The following is a 16,319-nucleotide window of genomic DNA, read 5'->3' as shown; positions in this document are numbered from 1 at the left end:
GTAAAACTATACAGATATACTGGAGAAAATAGATATGAAAACCTCCATTTTTCCTAGACTGTTTAAAGAACTTTACTAGATAAATTAAGCCTGATTTCACTTCTAAAGGAAAAAAAAGAAAAACTCTTACAAATCAGTAAGAAAAAAAGGTGAGAACAATGGGCAAATAATATGATCAAACAACTCAGGAACAAAATACAGATGTCTGTTGCCACTTGAAATATGTTCAACCCAACCAGTAGTTCAAGGCAGGAGAATTAAAAATAATTGGACCAGTTCACCTAATAATTTTGTGATTTCTCTTATTTAGATATAATATCAGTAAGGATTTAGTGAGAGGGCATTCTTACATTCTTTTGGAAGATATATTGGTGAAGTATTTCTGGAAACATTGGTAATAAAGCCTTTACAAAGTTGATAACTTCTGAACTGGCAGTCTAGCATTGGGGAATGATTCAGCAAAAGATAAAATACAAAGGATGCTCATTTTCTCTAATGAAAAATTGGGAAGGTTTTAAACATCTTTTTGATGGAAAATTATGCAACTATTAGAAACCAAGAAAAATGACAATGGGGAAAATATTAGGCTACATGAAAAAAGCAGGATATAAAACTATACATGCTATATTTTAGAAAATAATCATCTAACAAGTAAAATTGAAATAAGATTTTAATAGTCATCAGTGGATAATAAGATAATTTTAATTTTCATTATGCTTTTTTGTATTTTCTACATTATCTTGTATGTGCTAATTAGAAGGGAGAAATGCAATAGATATGACAGGATTTAAGCTAGCTGAAGAATGTTTCTCTAGCAAAAACACTAAGCCTTGCTGAATTTTATCTGATCGCAAGATCACTGAAACACAATATGATGGTGAGAGAAGAGTGCACACCTCATTTCCCATAATGACACTACACTCTTCCCACCTTTCCTCTGGGTCCAGAATCAATCATACCTCTCACACAGCAAATCAGCTGCTAATGATGTATTTACCAGTAGTTTCTTCCATTGCACACTGTGCTATTCTCTCTACAGTGCTGAAAAACAAAATGTGCTGTTTGAATGCTATAGGGATCAGAATAGGAAAGAACTGAGATTTTGATAGATACTACATTGACTTTGGAATTTTCCTTTCAATTCTTTTATAGGTGGCATAGCCAATACTTGGACAGATTGAGAGACTTGCTCAGCAGCCCACCCAGGAGCAGTAGTATTGGGTCAGAACCCAAGTCTGATTCTGCCAGCTGTCCCATACAGTATATATTAATAAAAGCCATCACATGAACTTTGTGGTTATATGAAAGCTGATTTTAAGAGAAGGAAAGAAAAAGGAAACAAGTTAGTATAAAATAATTAATAGAATCTCCTAACCTACCTATATATATATATATATATAATGTATATCTGGAAACCACAGCCCCTGCAACTGTGAAGCAAGTTCATTTACATGTTATCAGTAGTATAAACAATGAAACACGGAGAAGTTACAGTATTTTATTGTAGCATGACTAGTCCAATAACTTTCAAAGTATTTACCTGCTTAATTACATATTAATAGGGAGTGCAGAGAAAATCTAAGAATTTGAAAATAAGCATTCAAGCTTTTATTTAGAATATTAGAACGAAGAAGACATTTGAAAGAATGCTGAAGTATATTTACTTCAGATTTGCACTGGTCTTGCATGAATATTTTTACATTTAGACTGACAGCACTTTCTTGTTGATAATAAAAAAAGAATTTTGCTATGAGCCAACTGTTCCCAAACTGAGTTGGCAAAATTTCAAAGCGTTAATTAGTTTATCAAACCAAGTTTTAATGAGATGTGTGTATAAAAAAGAAAAGGGGGTGGGGACAAGAAAAATGGAACGAAAAGCCTGGTTTGTAGAAGTGTCTTAGCCTTGCAGAAAAATACAAAACAAAAAATGATAATTTCACCTTTGGAGGCCACTTAAGAAAATACTTTCATATATATCTTATTTAATCCTAACAGCCCTCTTAGGCTAGTAATATCACTCCTGTTTTACAGCCAATTTAACAGCCTGCAGAAAGTGAAAAGATTGGTCCCAATCTCCCGCAAATGGCTGCAGAGCTGGAACTCAAAGCCAGATCTCCTGAGCGCCTGACAGCCCAGAGCCTCCAAGCTGTCTGGGCCACCTCCACTTTTTGAATCAATTAATTTGTTGTTGTTTTTAAGAACACTCACCAAAAAAAAAAAAAAAAAAATGCTGCATGTATTAAATGTTAACTTTTAACTAGTTAATGTTTAAAGAACAAAAATATTTCGATATAATCAGGCTGTTCCAAGATAACTGCAGTATGTCCATAGTCCACCACAACTTTTGTGGCCCTGTAAACAAGAAGGTTGAATGTTACCTTCTAATTGGTGGGTATATGTCAGCAACTGCTTGCATACTCTCCTTTCAAAAGGTCAAAAGTCTAAATTTCATCCCTTTGTGAACGTGAGGGACTCCAGGGCACCGATGGCCTCTAGGCCTTTCATCACCCCCAGAGTTCTTTCCAGAACTGCTCATGCCTCCGACCCAGGAGCCCCAGGGACCAGCAGCAGTTGGCTGCCCAGCGGGGGACCATGCTCGCTGTCGCTCGGGTGTCGAGGACCCTGAAACTCCATGGCAACAGCTTTTCTTTGCAGCGGAGGATCATGTCACCCCGGTGAGACCATGCCCTGGGAGGACGTTAAGTACCCCCACCTTTCAGAGCAGGCCTGGGCTGCGGGGCTTTTCCTTGTCGTCTGATTCACGTCGGTTTTGGCCATCGAGGCAAGTGCACGCCGGGATGCGTTTCCGGAGGGAAGAGAGACCAGCTGGCACCTGTGGCAGAAGCCCCAGGCGGCTCCCCGGACGGGCGCGCTCTGCCGGCGCCGGCAGCCGAAGCAGGGCTGTTCCAGGCGCACCCTCGCGGGGACGCCCTCGCGCGCGTCCCGGGATCCGCGACCCGACCCCGCCTCCTTGGCAACCGAGGGGACGCTTTCCCCTTAGCAACCAGAGCGACTCCCGCCATGGGTGACGAGGAGGACGCCGCTGGCCGGACGGAGAAGGTTATCCGCATCCAGCGGGTGTTTCTAAACCTGCTGGACTCCTACAGCAGCAGAAACATCGGGAAGGTGAGCGGCGGCGCAGAGCCGGACCCCAGCCTCAGCTCCCAATGCCCCCGGCACCCCAAGCCGCTAAAGCGCTCCCGCCTAGGAGCCCAGGTGTTTGGAGACCTCAGGTCCAGCCCGTCCCTCCTCCTCCTCCTAATGAGGGAAACTGAGGCTCAGAGGGAGGAAGGGACTTGCCCAAGATCATAGAGCGTTGAGGGCAGGACCTGGACATAGATCCCAGGTCTCCAGCCTGCAACTTGGGTTCCCTTTCCACTCCGCCACCGCATCTGAAAGAGGCAACAGACGAGACAATAAATCCACTCTTTATATCGCCCATCCCTCCAATACATGGCATTTTAGCATCTATTATGTACCAGGCACTGTTTGGGGCCCTGAGTCCCATTAAGCTTCCTCACCTTTCCCCATCTTCGGCTCTGGAAAATGTATCATTTCCCCTGGGCAGGACCCATCCGTCTTAATTCTATCCTCTGGAGCTACACAGAAATCTAACCCCACCCTGGGCAGACTCTGTGAGGCTAATGATTACACTTCCAAACATAAAGCTGCTGAAAATAGGATGAAGCTACAGTACATACCATCTGTATTCATTTCCAAGGGCTGTGGTCACAAAGTGGCTGACTTAAAACAACAAAATTTATTCTCTCATAGTTTTTGTTTGTTTGTTTGTTTTGAGAGAGTCTCACTCTGTTTCCCTGGCATCAGCCTAGCTCACAGCAACCTCAAACTCCTAGGCTCAAGCGATCCTTCTGCCTCAGCCCCCTGAGTAGCTGGGACTACAGGCATGTGCCACCATGCCCAGCTAATTTTTTCTATGTATTTTTAGTTGGACAATTAATTTCTTTCTATTTTTAGTAGAGACAGGGTCTTGCTCTTACTCAGGCTGGTTTGAACTCCTGACCTTGGAGGGATCCACCCGCCTTGGCCTCTGAGAGTCCTAGGATTACAGGTGTGAGCCACCGAGCCCAGTCTATTCTCCCATAGTTCTTGAAGGCAGAAGTCCAAAATCAAAACGCAGGGTTCCTCCTAGAGGCTAGAGTCCCCACAGGACAATCTGGTCCATGCTTATCTTCTAGCCTCTGGTGGTTGCCAACCATCCTTGGCATCTCTTGGCTGGTAGACCCATCATTCAAACCTCTGCTACCTTCTTCACATGGTGTTCTCCCCTGTGTGTCCCTGTATCCAAATTTCCTTCTTCTTATAGGGACACCAGTCATTGGGTTGGGACCCACCCTAATCCAGTATGACTTCATCTTAACTTGATTACATCTGCAAAGACTATTTTCAAATAAGGCCACATTCACAGGTTCTATGAGGACAGGAATTTGGGGGGCGGGACACTATTCATTCCAATATACCATCTAAAGTGCATCAATTGAAAAACAGAGATTTAAGTATAAAATGTATATATAAAAATAGCATATTTTTACAGAGTATATAATTTCATATGATAAGCAATATATATGATATGTATATTAAATGTAACATATATCTACTAGAAGGGACGCCAAACACATGATACATCTTCCAAATTACCAGAAAAGGTAGGACAGAAGGGGCAAGGACACAAACAAAACTAAAACAATACTATAACAAATGTTTTTTTAAAAGAAAGGCTTTAAAGCTTATACTTTAAAAACAATAGTAGAGAATCACCTGGGGAGCTTAACATTTTAAAAAATGCATTACAAACAGGTATAGTATGATCTTATTTGTGTTTTTCAAATAGATGTAGATATAGAGAAGATAGATAGATGATAGATCATCCACACACAGAAAATATCTCGGAAGATACACAAGACACTGTTAACTGTTATTACCTCTAAGGGTGGGATTCATTCACTCCTGAGCACCTACTAAATGCTAGACATTGTGCTAGGCACAGAGAACTATGTATGAATAAGACAAAAAAAAAAAAAAAAAAGCTTGTTGCCCTCAAGGACCCTGCCTCTCCTGGAAGGAGACAGGCAATGAATACATTTTTTAAATAACAAGATATTTCAATGTGCAATAAGTATTCTGAAGGAAAGAAAGGACGAGATGGTGACCAGTGAGAGAGCAGCTACTTGAAATAGAGTTGCATGAAAGGGCTCTCTTGTTTTCATTTTTTTTTTCCCTACCTAGAGATATACCCTTCAAAGGGGCTTTCTTGGAAGGTTACATTTAACCTGACATACCCAGGATGGGGCTCAAACTGGAAGAAATAGTTCTTAGAGGCCAAAGCAAAGGCAAAAGTTCCAAAGTGGGAATAAGGTTGGCGGCTCTTGGGCGCACGGTGGCTAGGGTGCGGTGCACGGACCGGGGGGCAGACTTCTTCACTAGGCACAGCAGGCACCATGTCCAGGACCCACGAGACTTTTATGAACCCAGAAAAGTGTTTTAATCTTCTTTTTTAATCAGAAGAAAACATGAAACCTTAAGGTCAGGCTGGGCGCGGTGGCTCACGCCTGTAATCCTAGCACTCTGGGAGGCCGAGGCGGGAGGATTGCTTGAGGTCAGGAGTTCAAAACCAGCCTGAGCAAGAGCAAGACCCCATCTCTACCATAAATAGAAAGAAATGAATTTGCCAACTGATATATATAGAAAAAATTAGCCGGGCATGGTGGCGCGTGTCTGTAGTCCCAGCTACTCGGGAGGCTGAGGCAGGAGGACTGCTTGAGCCCAGGAGTTTGAGGTTGCTGTGAGCTAGGCTGACACCACTAGCCTAGACAACAAAGCGAGACTCTGACTTTAAAAAAAAAATTAAGGTCGAAGAGTATGTGTGTCTTTATAACATGTAGCCATAAAATATAATTTTTAATATTTTTTTATAGAGAAAGGAGACCAGAAAGGTCAGAGTGTACCCTTACTCAGCTCCTAAACAGGAAACACAGACGGTCAGCACTCCATAGATATTGATTACATAAATTAATGAAGCCATGTCAAGCACGGAGGATCAGATCACAGGTGGCCTTGGCCAGGAGTTTGGTTTATATTCTAAATTCAACGGAAAGCCACTAGAGCATACAGTAAACACTTGAACAACACAGGGCACTGACCTCCCTCACAGTGGAAAATCTGCATATAACTTTTATTTATTTATTATTTATTTATTTATTTATTAAGACATGGGTCTATGTTGCCTAGGCTGGACTCAAACTCCTGGCCTCAAGCAATCCTCCCACCTCAGCCTCCTGAGTAGCTAGGACGACAGGCTGCATATAACTTTTTTGACTTCCCAAAAAACTTAACTACTAATAGCCTACTGTTGACCAGAAGCCTTACCAATAACATAAACAGCCAACATATGTTTTGTGTCATATATATTATATACTTTATTCTTACAATAAAGTATGGTAGAGAAAAAAACGTTATTAATAAAAATCATAAAAAAGAGAAAATATTTTCTGTTCATTAAGTAGAAGTGGATCATCACAAAGGTCTTCATCCTCCTCATCTTCACTTTGGGTAGGCTGAGAAGGAGGAAGAGGGGGGTGCATCTTAGGGGTGGCAGACACAGAAGAAAATCTGGCAATAATTGGACCTACGCAATTCAAACCCATGCTGTTCAAGGGTGAAGAGTACAAAAGAGGTGACATGATTGAGATTAGGAATGAGAGAGGGAAGGGAGTCTAACTTTTTACTTTATCCCCTTTTGATCTCTATTTTTTACAACATAATATTTTTTTTTCTTGTTTGTTTCTTTCTTTTTTTTTTTTTTTTTTTTTTTTTTTTTGAGACAGAGTCTCACTCTGTTGCCTGGGCTAGAGTGCCGTAGCATGAGCCTGGCTCACAGCAACCTCAAACTCCTGGGCTCAAGCAATCCTCCTGTCTCAGCCTCCCAAGTAGCTGGGACTACAGGCATGCGCCACTATGCCCGGCTAATGTTTTCTATTTTTGGTAGAGCTGGGGAATCCCACTCTTGCTCAGGCTGGTCTCGAACTACTGAGCTCGCATGCCCGCCTCGGCCTCCCAGAGTGCTAGGATTATAGGTGTGAGCCACCGTGCCCGGCCATAACATAATATTTTTATAATTAAACTTTGTCTTTTAGTAAGAAGAGATCTTTTTCCAAAGCTTTCTTTCAATAACAGAATTTTCTGGCTAGCTCTTAATTAATCAGGCCTCTCTCAAATTCCAGGTAATTACTGTTAATCTGTTCTTAGTATTGCTTCTTGGCCTTTTGGCCAAGATCAAGTGTAGAGTCTGTTGTAAAAAACCTGGGAGCAGGAATATGAAGCATATAAAAGAATTGAAAGCTGTGTCTCTTGTTTTCAGGCTCATAGCCCAGCTGGGCAATGCCACCCCAACCCCATCTCCTTAGTGCTGGGCACCAATTTCTGCTTCTGTGAAAGGGGATAATAAAATTAAATATGTATGTTGGAGAAATAAATGAAAATATACATAACGTACTTGGGAGAAATATATTCCAACACAATGTTGAAGCTGACAACCTGGCATGCTAACTTGTACTGTTTTTTAGCAAAATAAATGAGGTGGGACTTTTTGTTTGTTTGGTTTTGCTATATTTTTATTCCCAAGGTATGTTAATGCCATGATTATTTATATATGTTTAATATATAAATTAACATAAAATGATTAACATATATAAATGATAATTTACATACATGTGAATGAAATTCTGAAACCTTACATGAGCCACTGTCAAGGATAGCTTTTGTAAAACAAGAAAAGAAACTTCGTCAACTTCATTCTATTTCATCATTAAACACGATAGCAACTGGCCAAGTGTAGCCATTGAACACTTACAGGTGGCTGGTCCAAATGAAGATGTGCTATCAGTGTAAGATGCACATAGAATTTCAGAGACTTCATATGAAAAAAAAATGTAAAATATCTCATTAATAAATGTATATTGATTACATATTAAATTAATATTTCAGATATATTGGATTAAATAACATAATTAATATATAATTATTTATATTAATTTCATCTGTTTCCTGTCACTTTTTTAAATGTGGCTACTAGAAAATTTTAAATTACCTAAGTGGCTCATATTACATTTCTGTATTTCTAATGGACAAGAGAAACACCTTCACGACAGCCCAGCTCCAGAGCTACCTCTGCTGTAGCAGGGTAGAACCCTTCAGCAAGTTATTGAAGCTCTCCCAGACTGAATTCCTTGTCTATAAAACAGGGAATCATCACAGGGCCCGCCTCACTGTGTTATCATGGGAGTTAAATCGACTCAAAGGAGGTGACAGTGTGAAAATCATTTGTCTTGCCTGTGTGGCACCTAACAAGCCCTCAATAAAGGTTAGTTTCTAGAATCATCATTGATCGGCTGCCCTTACTCTGAATTGTTCTTAGTAGTTGAGAAATTTCTGTTTTCTTGCAGTTTCTTTTTTTCTTTTTTAAGCAAATGTGGTTTGTTTTTGTTTTTGTTTTTGTTTTGAGACAGAGTCTCACTTTGTTGCCCTGGCTAGAGTGAGAGTGCCATGGTGTCAGCCTAGCTCACAGCAACCTCAAACTCCTGGGCTCAAGCAATCCTCCTGCCTCAGCCTCCCAAGTAGCTGGGACTACAGGCGTGCGCCACCATGCCCGGCTAATTTTTTGTATATATATTTTTAGTTGGTCAATTAATTTCTTTCTATTTTTAGTAGAGACGGGGTCTCCCTCAGGCTGGTTTCGAACTCCCAACCTCCAACAATCCGCCCACCTCGCGTGGGCCTCCCAGAGTGCTGGGATTATAGGCGTAAGCAAATGTCTTTTAACTATATAGTTGCCACTGGCTTTTTATTTCAAAGGGCAAAAACACGATGATTGCCAGTTTTAAACATAGAGAAGGGAAAAAGAGAATCCTGGCAGGAATTACTCCAGGTCACATGCGACACGTCTAGAGCCTCCTTGCTGTCTCAGTGTGGACAACCACAGGGAAACGGGCGGCTGGGACAGCGGGTTGGGGCGGGCTGGAGCGCACACTCCAGGCACGCCGGCGCCCACCTCAGTGCGCTCCGCTCCTCGGTACCGACTGTCACCAGCACAGCGGTATTTAACACGCACGAGAACATGCCCCGAAATGTAGGGACACTGCAGGTGAACAGCATCGTGTCCGCCGCTCGGGCACAGGAACTCGGGCTCAGAGGTTCCTGTCGCTCTTTCTGGGGATGTTGCTGGCGCAGGCCCACCTGGAGGACACCTGAGGCCCCTGAGAGCTGCACACGCCCCACCACTCCCCAGCGCTGCCCAGCCACACCTCGGGGCCATTCTGGGGGTGGGGGTGGGGGGCCGGGGTCTGGGGTGGGGTCCGGAGGGAGGGGGCTGAGTTGTGGGATTGGGGGGGAGGTGGGCAGGGGTCTGGGGTGGGGTGTGGAGTGAAGTGGGCCAGATTCTGGGGTGGGGTGCGGAGGAAGGGGGGCTGAGTTGTGGGGTGGGGTCTGGAGGGAGGGGGGCTGAGTTGTGGGTGGGGTCTGGAGGGAGGGGGGCTGAGTTGTGGGGTGGGGTCCGGAGGGAGGGGGACTGAGCGGTGGGTGGGGTCCGGAGGGAGGGGCCTGAGTTGTGGGGTGGGGTCCAGAGGGAGGGGGGCTGAGTTGTGGGTGGGGTCCGGAGGGAGGGGGCTGAGTTGTGGGGTGGGGTCCAGAGGGAGGGGGGCTGAGTTGTGGGTGGGGTCCGGAGGGAGGGGGGCTGAGTTGTGGGGTGGGGTCCAGAGGGAGGGGGGCTGAGTTGTGGGTGGGGTCCGGAGGAAGGGGGGCTGAGTTGTGGGGTGGGGTCCGGAGGGAGGGGGGCTGAGTTGTGGGGTGGGGTCCGGAGGGAGGGGGGCTGAGTTGTGAGTGGGGTCCGGAGGGAGGGGGGCTGAGTTGTGGGGTGGGGTCCGGAGGGAGGGGGACTGAGTTGTGTGGTGGGGTCCGGAGGGAGGGGGGCTGAGTTGTGGGGTGGGGTCCGGAGGGAGGGGGGCTGAGTTGTGGGGTGGGGTCCGGAGGGAAGGAGCTGAGATGTGGGATGGGGTCTGGAGGGAGGGGGACTGAGTTGTGGGGTGGGGTCCGGAGGGAGGGGGGCTGAGTTGTGGGGTGGGGTCCGGAGGGAAGGAGCTGAGATGTGGGATGGGGTCCGGAGGGAGGGGGGCTGAGTTGTGGGGTGGGGTCCGGAGGGAGGGGGACTGAGTTGTGGGGTGGGGTCCGGAGGGAGGGGGGCTGAGTTGTGGGGTGGGGTCCGGAGGGAAGGAGCTGAGATGTGGGATGGGGTCCGGAGGGAGGGGGGCTGAGTTGTGGGGTGGGGTCCGGAGGGAGGGGGGCTAAGTTGTGGGGTGGGGTCCGGAGGGAGGGAGCTGAGATGTGGGATGGGGTCCGGAGGGAGGGGGACTGAGTGGTGGGTGGGGTCCGGAGGGAGGGGGGCTAAGTTGTAGGGTGGGGTCCGGAGGGAGGGAGCTGAGATGTGGGATGGGGTCTGGAGGGAGGGGGGCTGGGGGCTGGGTTGGAGTCTGGAGTCAGCTCCAAACGTGGGGGCAAGTGCTGGATCTGGGGTCCGTGGGGACTGACGCGCCCCCGGCCCCGGCCCAGGATCCCCCACCGTGCCTGCAGCGCCGCCACTCGGGGACCCCAGCCTGCTGACCCGCCCGCCGGCGCGGGCCGCCTGTTTTCTTGCAGTATCTGTCTAACTGTGTCGCTGGGGCTTCCCTTGAAGAAATTACAGAAGAGGAGGAGGAGGAGGATGAGACTAAATCAGGCTTGCCGGAAGCCGCGCTGGCCAAACTGAAGGAGGGCACGTTCCAGATCGTGGGCACGCTGTCCTCGCCGGAATGCCCGCGGCCCGACTTCGCCATAGAGACTTACTCTGTAAGTACTGCGATGCGCTTGGCCGGCTGCAAAGGGGAAGTCCCCTTCCGCCCGGCGCCTCTGCAAGACGTCGCTACTCTTTGCCTCTCAGTCCCTCTGGGCCACTTCGTGCCAGGCCTGCGGGCACGCCTGTCTCCTGTGACAGGGGTTAGCCATGCGATCTCCACTTTCAATTTTTGGCTGAAGCAAAGAATTTAAATTAGTCTTGGAAAGGATGGATCTGATTTGGACTTTCAGACTCACAAAATTCTTCTCCATACTGTGCTTAAAGCACATTCTGCCCTGAATGATCCAAGACAGCTCTGTGCCATGGAGAGAGAAAATTACCCTTTGGTAATAAGCCGACCAGGAATAATATGCCACTACTGAGAAGCAGTGCTGCCTTCAGGTGACAAATCCTGCATAATCCTTATCCTGAGATATTTAAATACCAGAGAAGGGGTACCCTCTTCCCCCAAGCTAACCCCCCCCTTCACCCCTCCTGCTACTCTCTGGACCCTACCCTACAGCTTTGCACACCCTATCACCTGGAACAGCCTTCCCTCTTTCTTCACCCAACCTATGCATTTTTTAAGATTTAACTCATGAGATCACCTCCTCCAGGAAGCCATCCATGATTCCTGCTTCTCCCCACTCCTGGTTTGGATTCTGAGCTCTTTTCTGAGCTCCCATAGCACCCTTTATCTGGGTATCTCGTTAGATCATAACGCTTTTCACACTCCACCGTTATCGTCTGTCTCTTGTGGGGCCCATGAATTTAACTGTCAGGTCCTGGAGGGTAGAGACTGCCTCATTTATCCTTGTGTTTATCCACGTATCTTCGGTACTAACACAACCACTGGCACAAAGTGGCCCTGGAGAAATATTTGCGAGATGGGTGAATGAGTCCTCTTTCAACACCTTTGGGACCTTTCTTTACCATTTACCCCCTTTTTCTCACTCGCCACTGGCTTCTTCACCTCCACCTATACATATACTCAAATCATTTCTTATTGTGAGAAACACTTACTTTGGCCTCCCTGTTGGCCACCAGCCTCTTCCTCTCCCTTGCCCCCTCCCACTGAACTTCAGGAGGGGACTGGCCACATTTGTAGGCCTCTCTCCTTCACCCCCATTCCCTGGTCTGTGCAATGCCAGCAGGCTCTGCCCCCACCACTTCACGGGAAATGCCAGTTTCACCAGCGATCCCAAGGGCTCATCTCACCTGGCTTTCTGAGCAGCAGCATCCTGGGTGCCAAGAGAAACTCTCCTCCCCTCCTTGGACTGCTGTTACGCCTTGACTTTCCTACGCGTTTTTTCAACGGCTCCTTTTCCTCTTTCCACCCTTTAAATGCAATTTCCCTGGAGCTCCCTCCTTCCTCATAATAAGTGTGTTTCCTAAATCTTCTCCAGTCCCGTGGCTTCAGCTCCCCATATGAGCCTCTGCTTTTCAAGTCTTTCTTCAGCCTGACCCTCAAATCCAGCTGCCTGGGCTAGCCCACTGGCCTGGCTGTCCTGCAGGCACTGCCAAATCGACATACTTAAAGCCCTATTTATCGCACTCCTCTACTCTACACTCTGCCCTTTGCACTCCTGATTCACTAAGGACCTTGCTATCTCTATCAGCTGGGGCTGTTTGGGGCTGCAAGTAATAGAGGAAAAGGCAATGCAAACTGGCTTGACCAATAAGGAAATTCATCAGCTTATGTAGCCGGCGGCCCAGAGGTGGAACCAGCTTCAGGGCTGACATGATTCAGGAGCTCCAGCTCCTTTTCCTGCCCCTTCCTGGGCTCTGCTCTCTTCTGTGGGTGACTTCATCCTCAGGCTGGCAGCAAGGCTGCAACAACCCAGAACCTTACATTCACACACAGCAACACCCCGACAAAAAAAAACAACAAAAAAAAAAACTTCCAGAAAGTCTCAGAGAAAGGAGGATGAACATTGCCAGGAGGTCTTGGCAATCATCTCCTTGAATCTCACTGGCCTGCATTGGGTCATACGCCCTTTCCTGAACCAAACATTTACGCTTCGATCAATAAGACTCATCCCTTAAGCCAGAAGATGGAGTCAATTTCCTGGAGGCTGAGAAGGGGGTAGTATTTGAACAAAATTGGGGTTCTGTTGGGAAAGAGGAAGAGGAAATGGATGTTTGCAGACAAACCACCAGTGTCCTTTATCCCATTCATCCTGCACCACCTCCACCAAAGCTGAACGCCTCCATCACCGTGGGCTCTTCCCTTGGCCTGGACTTCTACATCCTGGTGGGCAGGAATCCTCCGCCCATCTCCGTGAGCCCCTCCTTCCCATTCTCACAGCCATTCGCATTAGTTCAGATCTCCGTCACCTCTCACTAGTCACCTGAATTTGATTCAGCAAATGTGTGTTGAGCACCTCGAAGGTCCATAGGTGAACGTGGAGCTCACAGCCTGGCAGGGACTGTGTAGCGGTACAGCAAACGTGGTGACAGACGTGTGCACACAGCAGCTCCCGGAGCACTCTGAAAGGGACAGTTGATGAATTTTCAGTTTTATCTATAGAGCCAGGCAAATGAAGCTTCAGACCCCTCCCTGCCAAACAGATCGAGGCCCCCTAAGCTCCTCTGATCTTTAGATCCATCTGGAGTCAGCAGATGGCCTCCTTTGGGAGCCTGGGACCTACTGGAGATGGTGGGGCTGAGACTAGGCCTCCAGGGCCGAGTAGAGCTAGCAAGACAGAAAAGGGAGGAAGGAAACACCACACAAGGGAACCCTGGGAAAGTGCATGGGTTAAGGAGCTAAAGTGAAGAAGTAAGGATGGCAGAAAAGCTGAGGGAGAGTTGAGGATGGAAAACATTGTGCTGGTGCAGGTTGTGAAAGGTGCCTCTACTTGGCTCAGCAAACTGCCTGCTATTCCCTGAACATCCCAGGCTCTGCCAGGTGAGCTCACAGTCACCCTTCCAGTGCAACTCAAATGTCAACTTCCCAGGAGACACAATCACATTTTCCTCCTAGTCCATTAAACCTCAGATGAAATCTACGATAGCCCTTTCCGCATGTGGGGCTGCCGTGCCAAGCTGTACAGGTTGCACACTGTACAAGGGTGCGTGGATAAGGGTGAGGGCTGCAGAACAGCCTGTTTTGCTGGCTGCTCTGTGCCCCAGAGCATATGCCTTCTTAGAATTTTTTCACCAAGAGCAGGTTGCCTTTTTCTAATTTATACAAAGTTTTCATATGCATTTAATATGAAACCTAAATATGTAGACAAGAAGTTGTCTATATTAGAACATAATTATTTGCCCAGAGTTTTCTCAATAAAACACACACATGATTCTCCATAGTATTAGCAGCCATATATTATTCATTTGGCCTCTATCACCAGGGTCAAAAGCAGGGCCCACAGATGTCTGTTGGGTGAACAAATGAATGCACAAATATGGTCACTCAATATCTGGTTGGGACCACTATTCTCTTGCAAATGTGGCTGTTTTGTTCTAAATCGATGCAGCCAGAATTTAACAAGTGTGCATATTTTTCTTTTTCTTTTCTTTTCTTTTTTTTTTTTTGAGACAGAGTCTCACTTTGTTGCCCAGGCTAGAGTGCCATGGCATCAGCCTAGCTCACAGCAACCTCAAACTCCTGGGCTCAAGCAATCCTCCTGCCTCAGCCTCCCAAGTAGCTGGGACTACAGGCATGTGCCACCATGCCCAGCTAATTTTTTCTATATATTTTTAGTTGGCCAATTAAATTTCTTTCTATTTACAGTAGAGACGGGGTCTCACTCTTGCTCAGGCTGGTTTCGAACTCCTGACCTTGAGCCATCCGCCCGCCTCGGCCTCCCAGAGTGCTAGGATTACAGGCGTGAGCCACCGCGCCCGGGCAAATGTGTGTATTTTCCTATGGACACCACTCTTACCTGCTTTTACAAGCTGGAGTTATAGATGCTTTACCTTCTTTCTCTTGGACACATCTAGAACACATGTCTTTGATTCCTCCTGTTCTTCCAGTGTTCTCTCTTCTCTTTGGTGTGTCATTCCTGAATCTAGATCAGTCCCAGGTATACTGGGGAGGTAGTATCCTTTCACATTTGCCATGCTATTGGTAAAGTACATGTTGATATTGGCTTCAATATTTTCAGAGCATTTTCCCTCTTCCACATTCAGACCAGATAAGGAACTGATGGCTAGAGAATGTGTTGAATTGTGTCCACCCTGACACACAAAAAAGCTGACTTCCTAACCCCCGGTACCTCAGAATGTGAGCTTATTTGGAGATGGGGTCCTTGCAGAGGAAATCAAGTTAAAAGGAGGTTGTAAAGGTGGGCCAATAATCCTGTAGGACCAATGTCCTTATAGGAAGGGGAAATCTGGACACAGCACACGGGGAGAATGCCACGTGAACATCAAGGCAGAGATGAGGGTAATGCCTCCAGAAGCCAAGGAATGGCAACGTTTGCCAGCCGACCAGCAGAAGTAGGGGAGAGGCATGGGACAGATTCCCTCATAGACCTCAGAAGGAGACCACCCTGCAACACTTTGACCTTGGTCTTTTAGCCTCCAGAACTATGAGACTCCTGTTGTTTAAGCCACTCAGTTTGTGGTACTTTGTTCCAATAGGCCTAGCAAACTAACACAGATAGATACAAAGGGACCTAGAGAACAGGGCGAGAGAAGCCAGCAGTGGTGTGTGCTGTTGAATTTTAATAAGGATGTGTTAACCTCACCAGGGCAGTCCCATCCTTTCACAAGGAATGCATCTACTTTCCTTTGTGCTCCAACCAAGTTGTATGGTAAGAGACCAAGTTTGCCCGGCAGGGTTCTACTTTAATGCAACTGGTCAAGAAACTGTGGAGGAATATCTGATGCTTGGGACAATGGGAATAGCAACAAATGCAAACCTGGTTTGCAGATCCAGGGTCCTCTTCTGATTATGTTAACACCCACCCATGGTATTGTACTGCTGGGAAATCTGCTAGCACAATGGTCACCAAAGTTACTTCTGTCTGATGTAAAAACTTTACATCTTTAAACATTAAAAGTTTCTGTATTTTTAAGATATTCCCAAGAGTCAACTGTAATAAGGTACCTTACATCTTGAAAGAGAGAACAGGTTCATTCTGTCTTGAGGATTGTGAAACTATCCAAATTAATCACTCATCAGCACTTCTAAGTGATTCATGATATATAATTGCTCAAATAATCTTGCATAGAGCTTGAGTTAGTTTTAAATGCTTCACTCATTTTTCTTCCAGTGTGTTCTAATTCTTCCCTTCTGAATTGGAGTTTAAATAGCGTGCAGAAATAGTGCCTAAGATCATTATGCAACTTTCCTAATCACCTGTTCCAGGCTATTTTCATAACCTTCTTTGTTACTTGTAAACTGTACACAGAAGAGAACAAAATTTCATTTTAAATAGAAATGCTTCCACAACCGTTTCCTGTGGGACTCTTCAATGTAGCATATCTATTT

At 46.3% G+C, this 16,319-nt stretch overlaps 1 protein-coding gene and 1 pseudogene across 1 annotated transcript in view; both read left to right on the top strand.

The window, feature by feature from the left end:
* Nucleotides 1-2,917: 2,917 nt before the first annotated feature.
* The window catches only part of AK7 (adenylate kinase 7), a 78,248-nt gene continuing 64,846 nt past the window's right edge, over nucleotides 2,918-16,319 (top strand). The window contains exons 1-2 of the mRNA XM_076003740.1: nucleotides 2,918-3,126; nucleotides 10,708-10,896. Coding sequence (XP_075859855.1) covers nucleotides 3,022-3,126; nucleotides 10,708-10,896 — 294 coding nt within the window. The 5' untranslated portion in view covers nucleotides 2,918-3,021. The remainder of the gene's footprint in view (nucleotides 3,127-10,707; nucleotides 10,897-16,319) is intronic.
* LOC142871586 (uncharacterized) lies at nucleotides 7,268-7,439 on the top strand (annotated as a pseudogene).

The sequence above is a fragment of the Microcebus murinus genome, chromosome 6, assembly GCF_040939455.1.
Source record: "Microcebus murinus isolate Inina chromosome 6, M.murinus_Inina_mat1.0, whole genome shotgun sequence".
NCBI classification, from domain to species: domain Eukaryota; kingdom Metazoa; phylum Chordata; class Mammalia; order Primates; family Cheirogaleidae; genus Microcebus; species Microcebus murinus.
The sequence above is the reverse complement of the archived record's forward strand: the minus strand, read 5'-3'. Positions and strand labels throughout refer to the sequence as shown.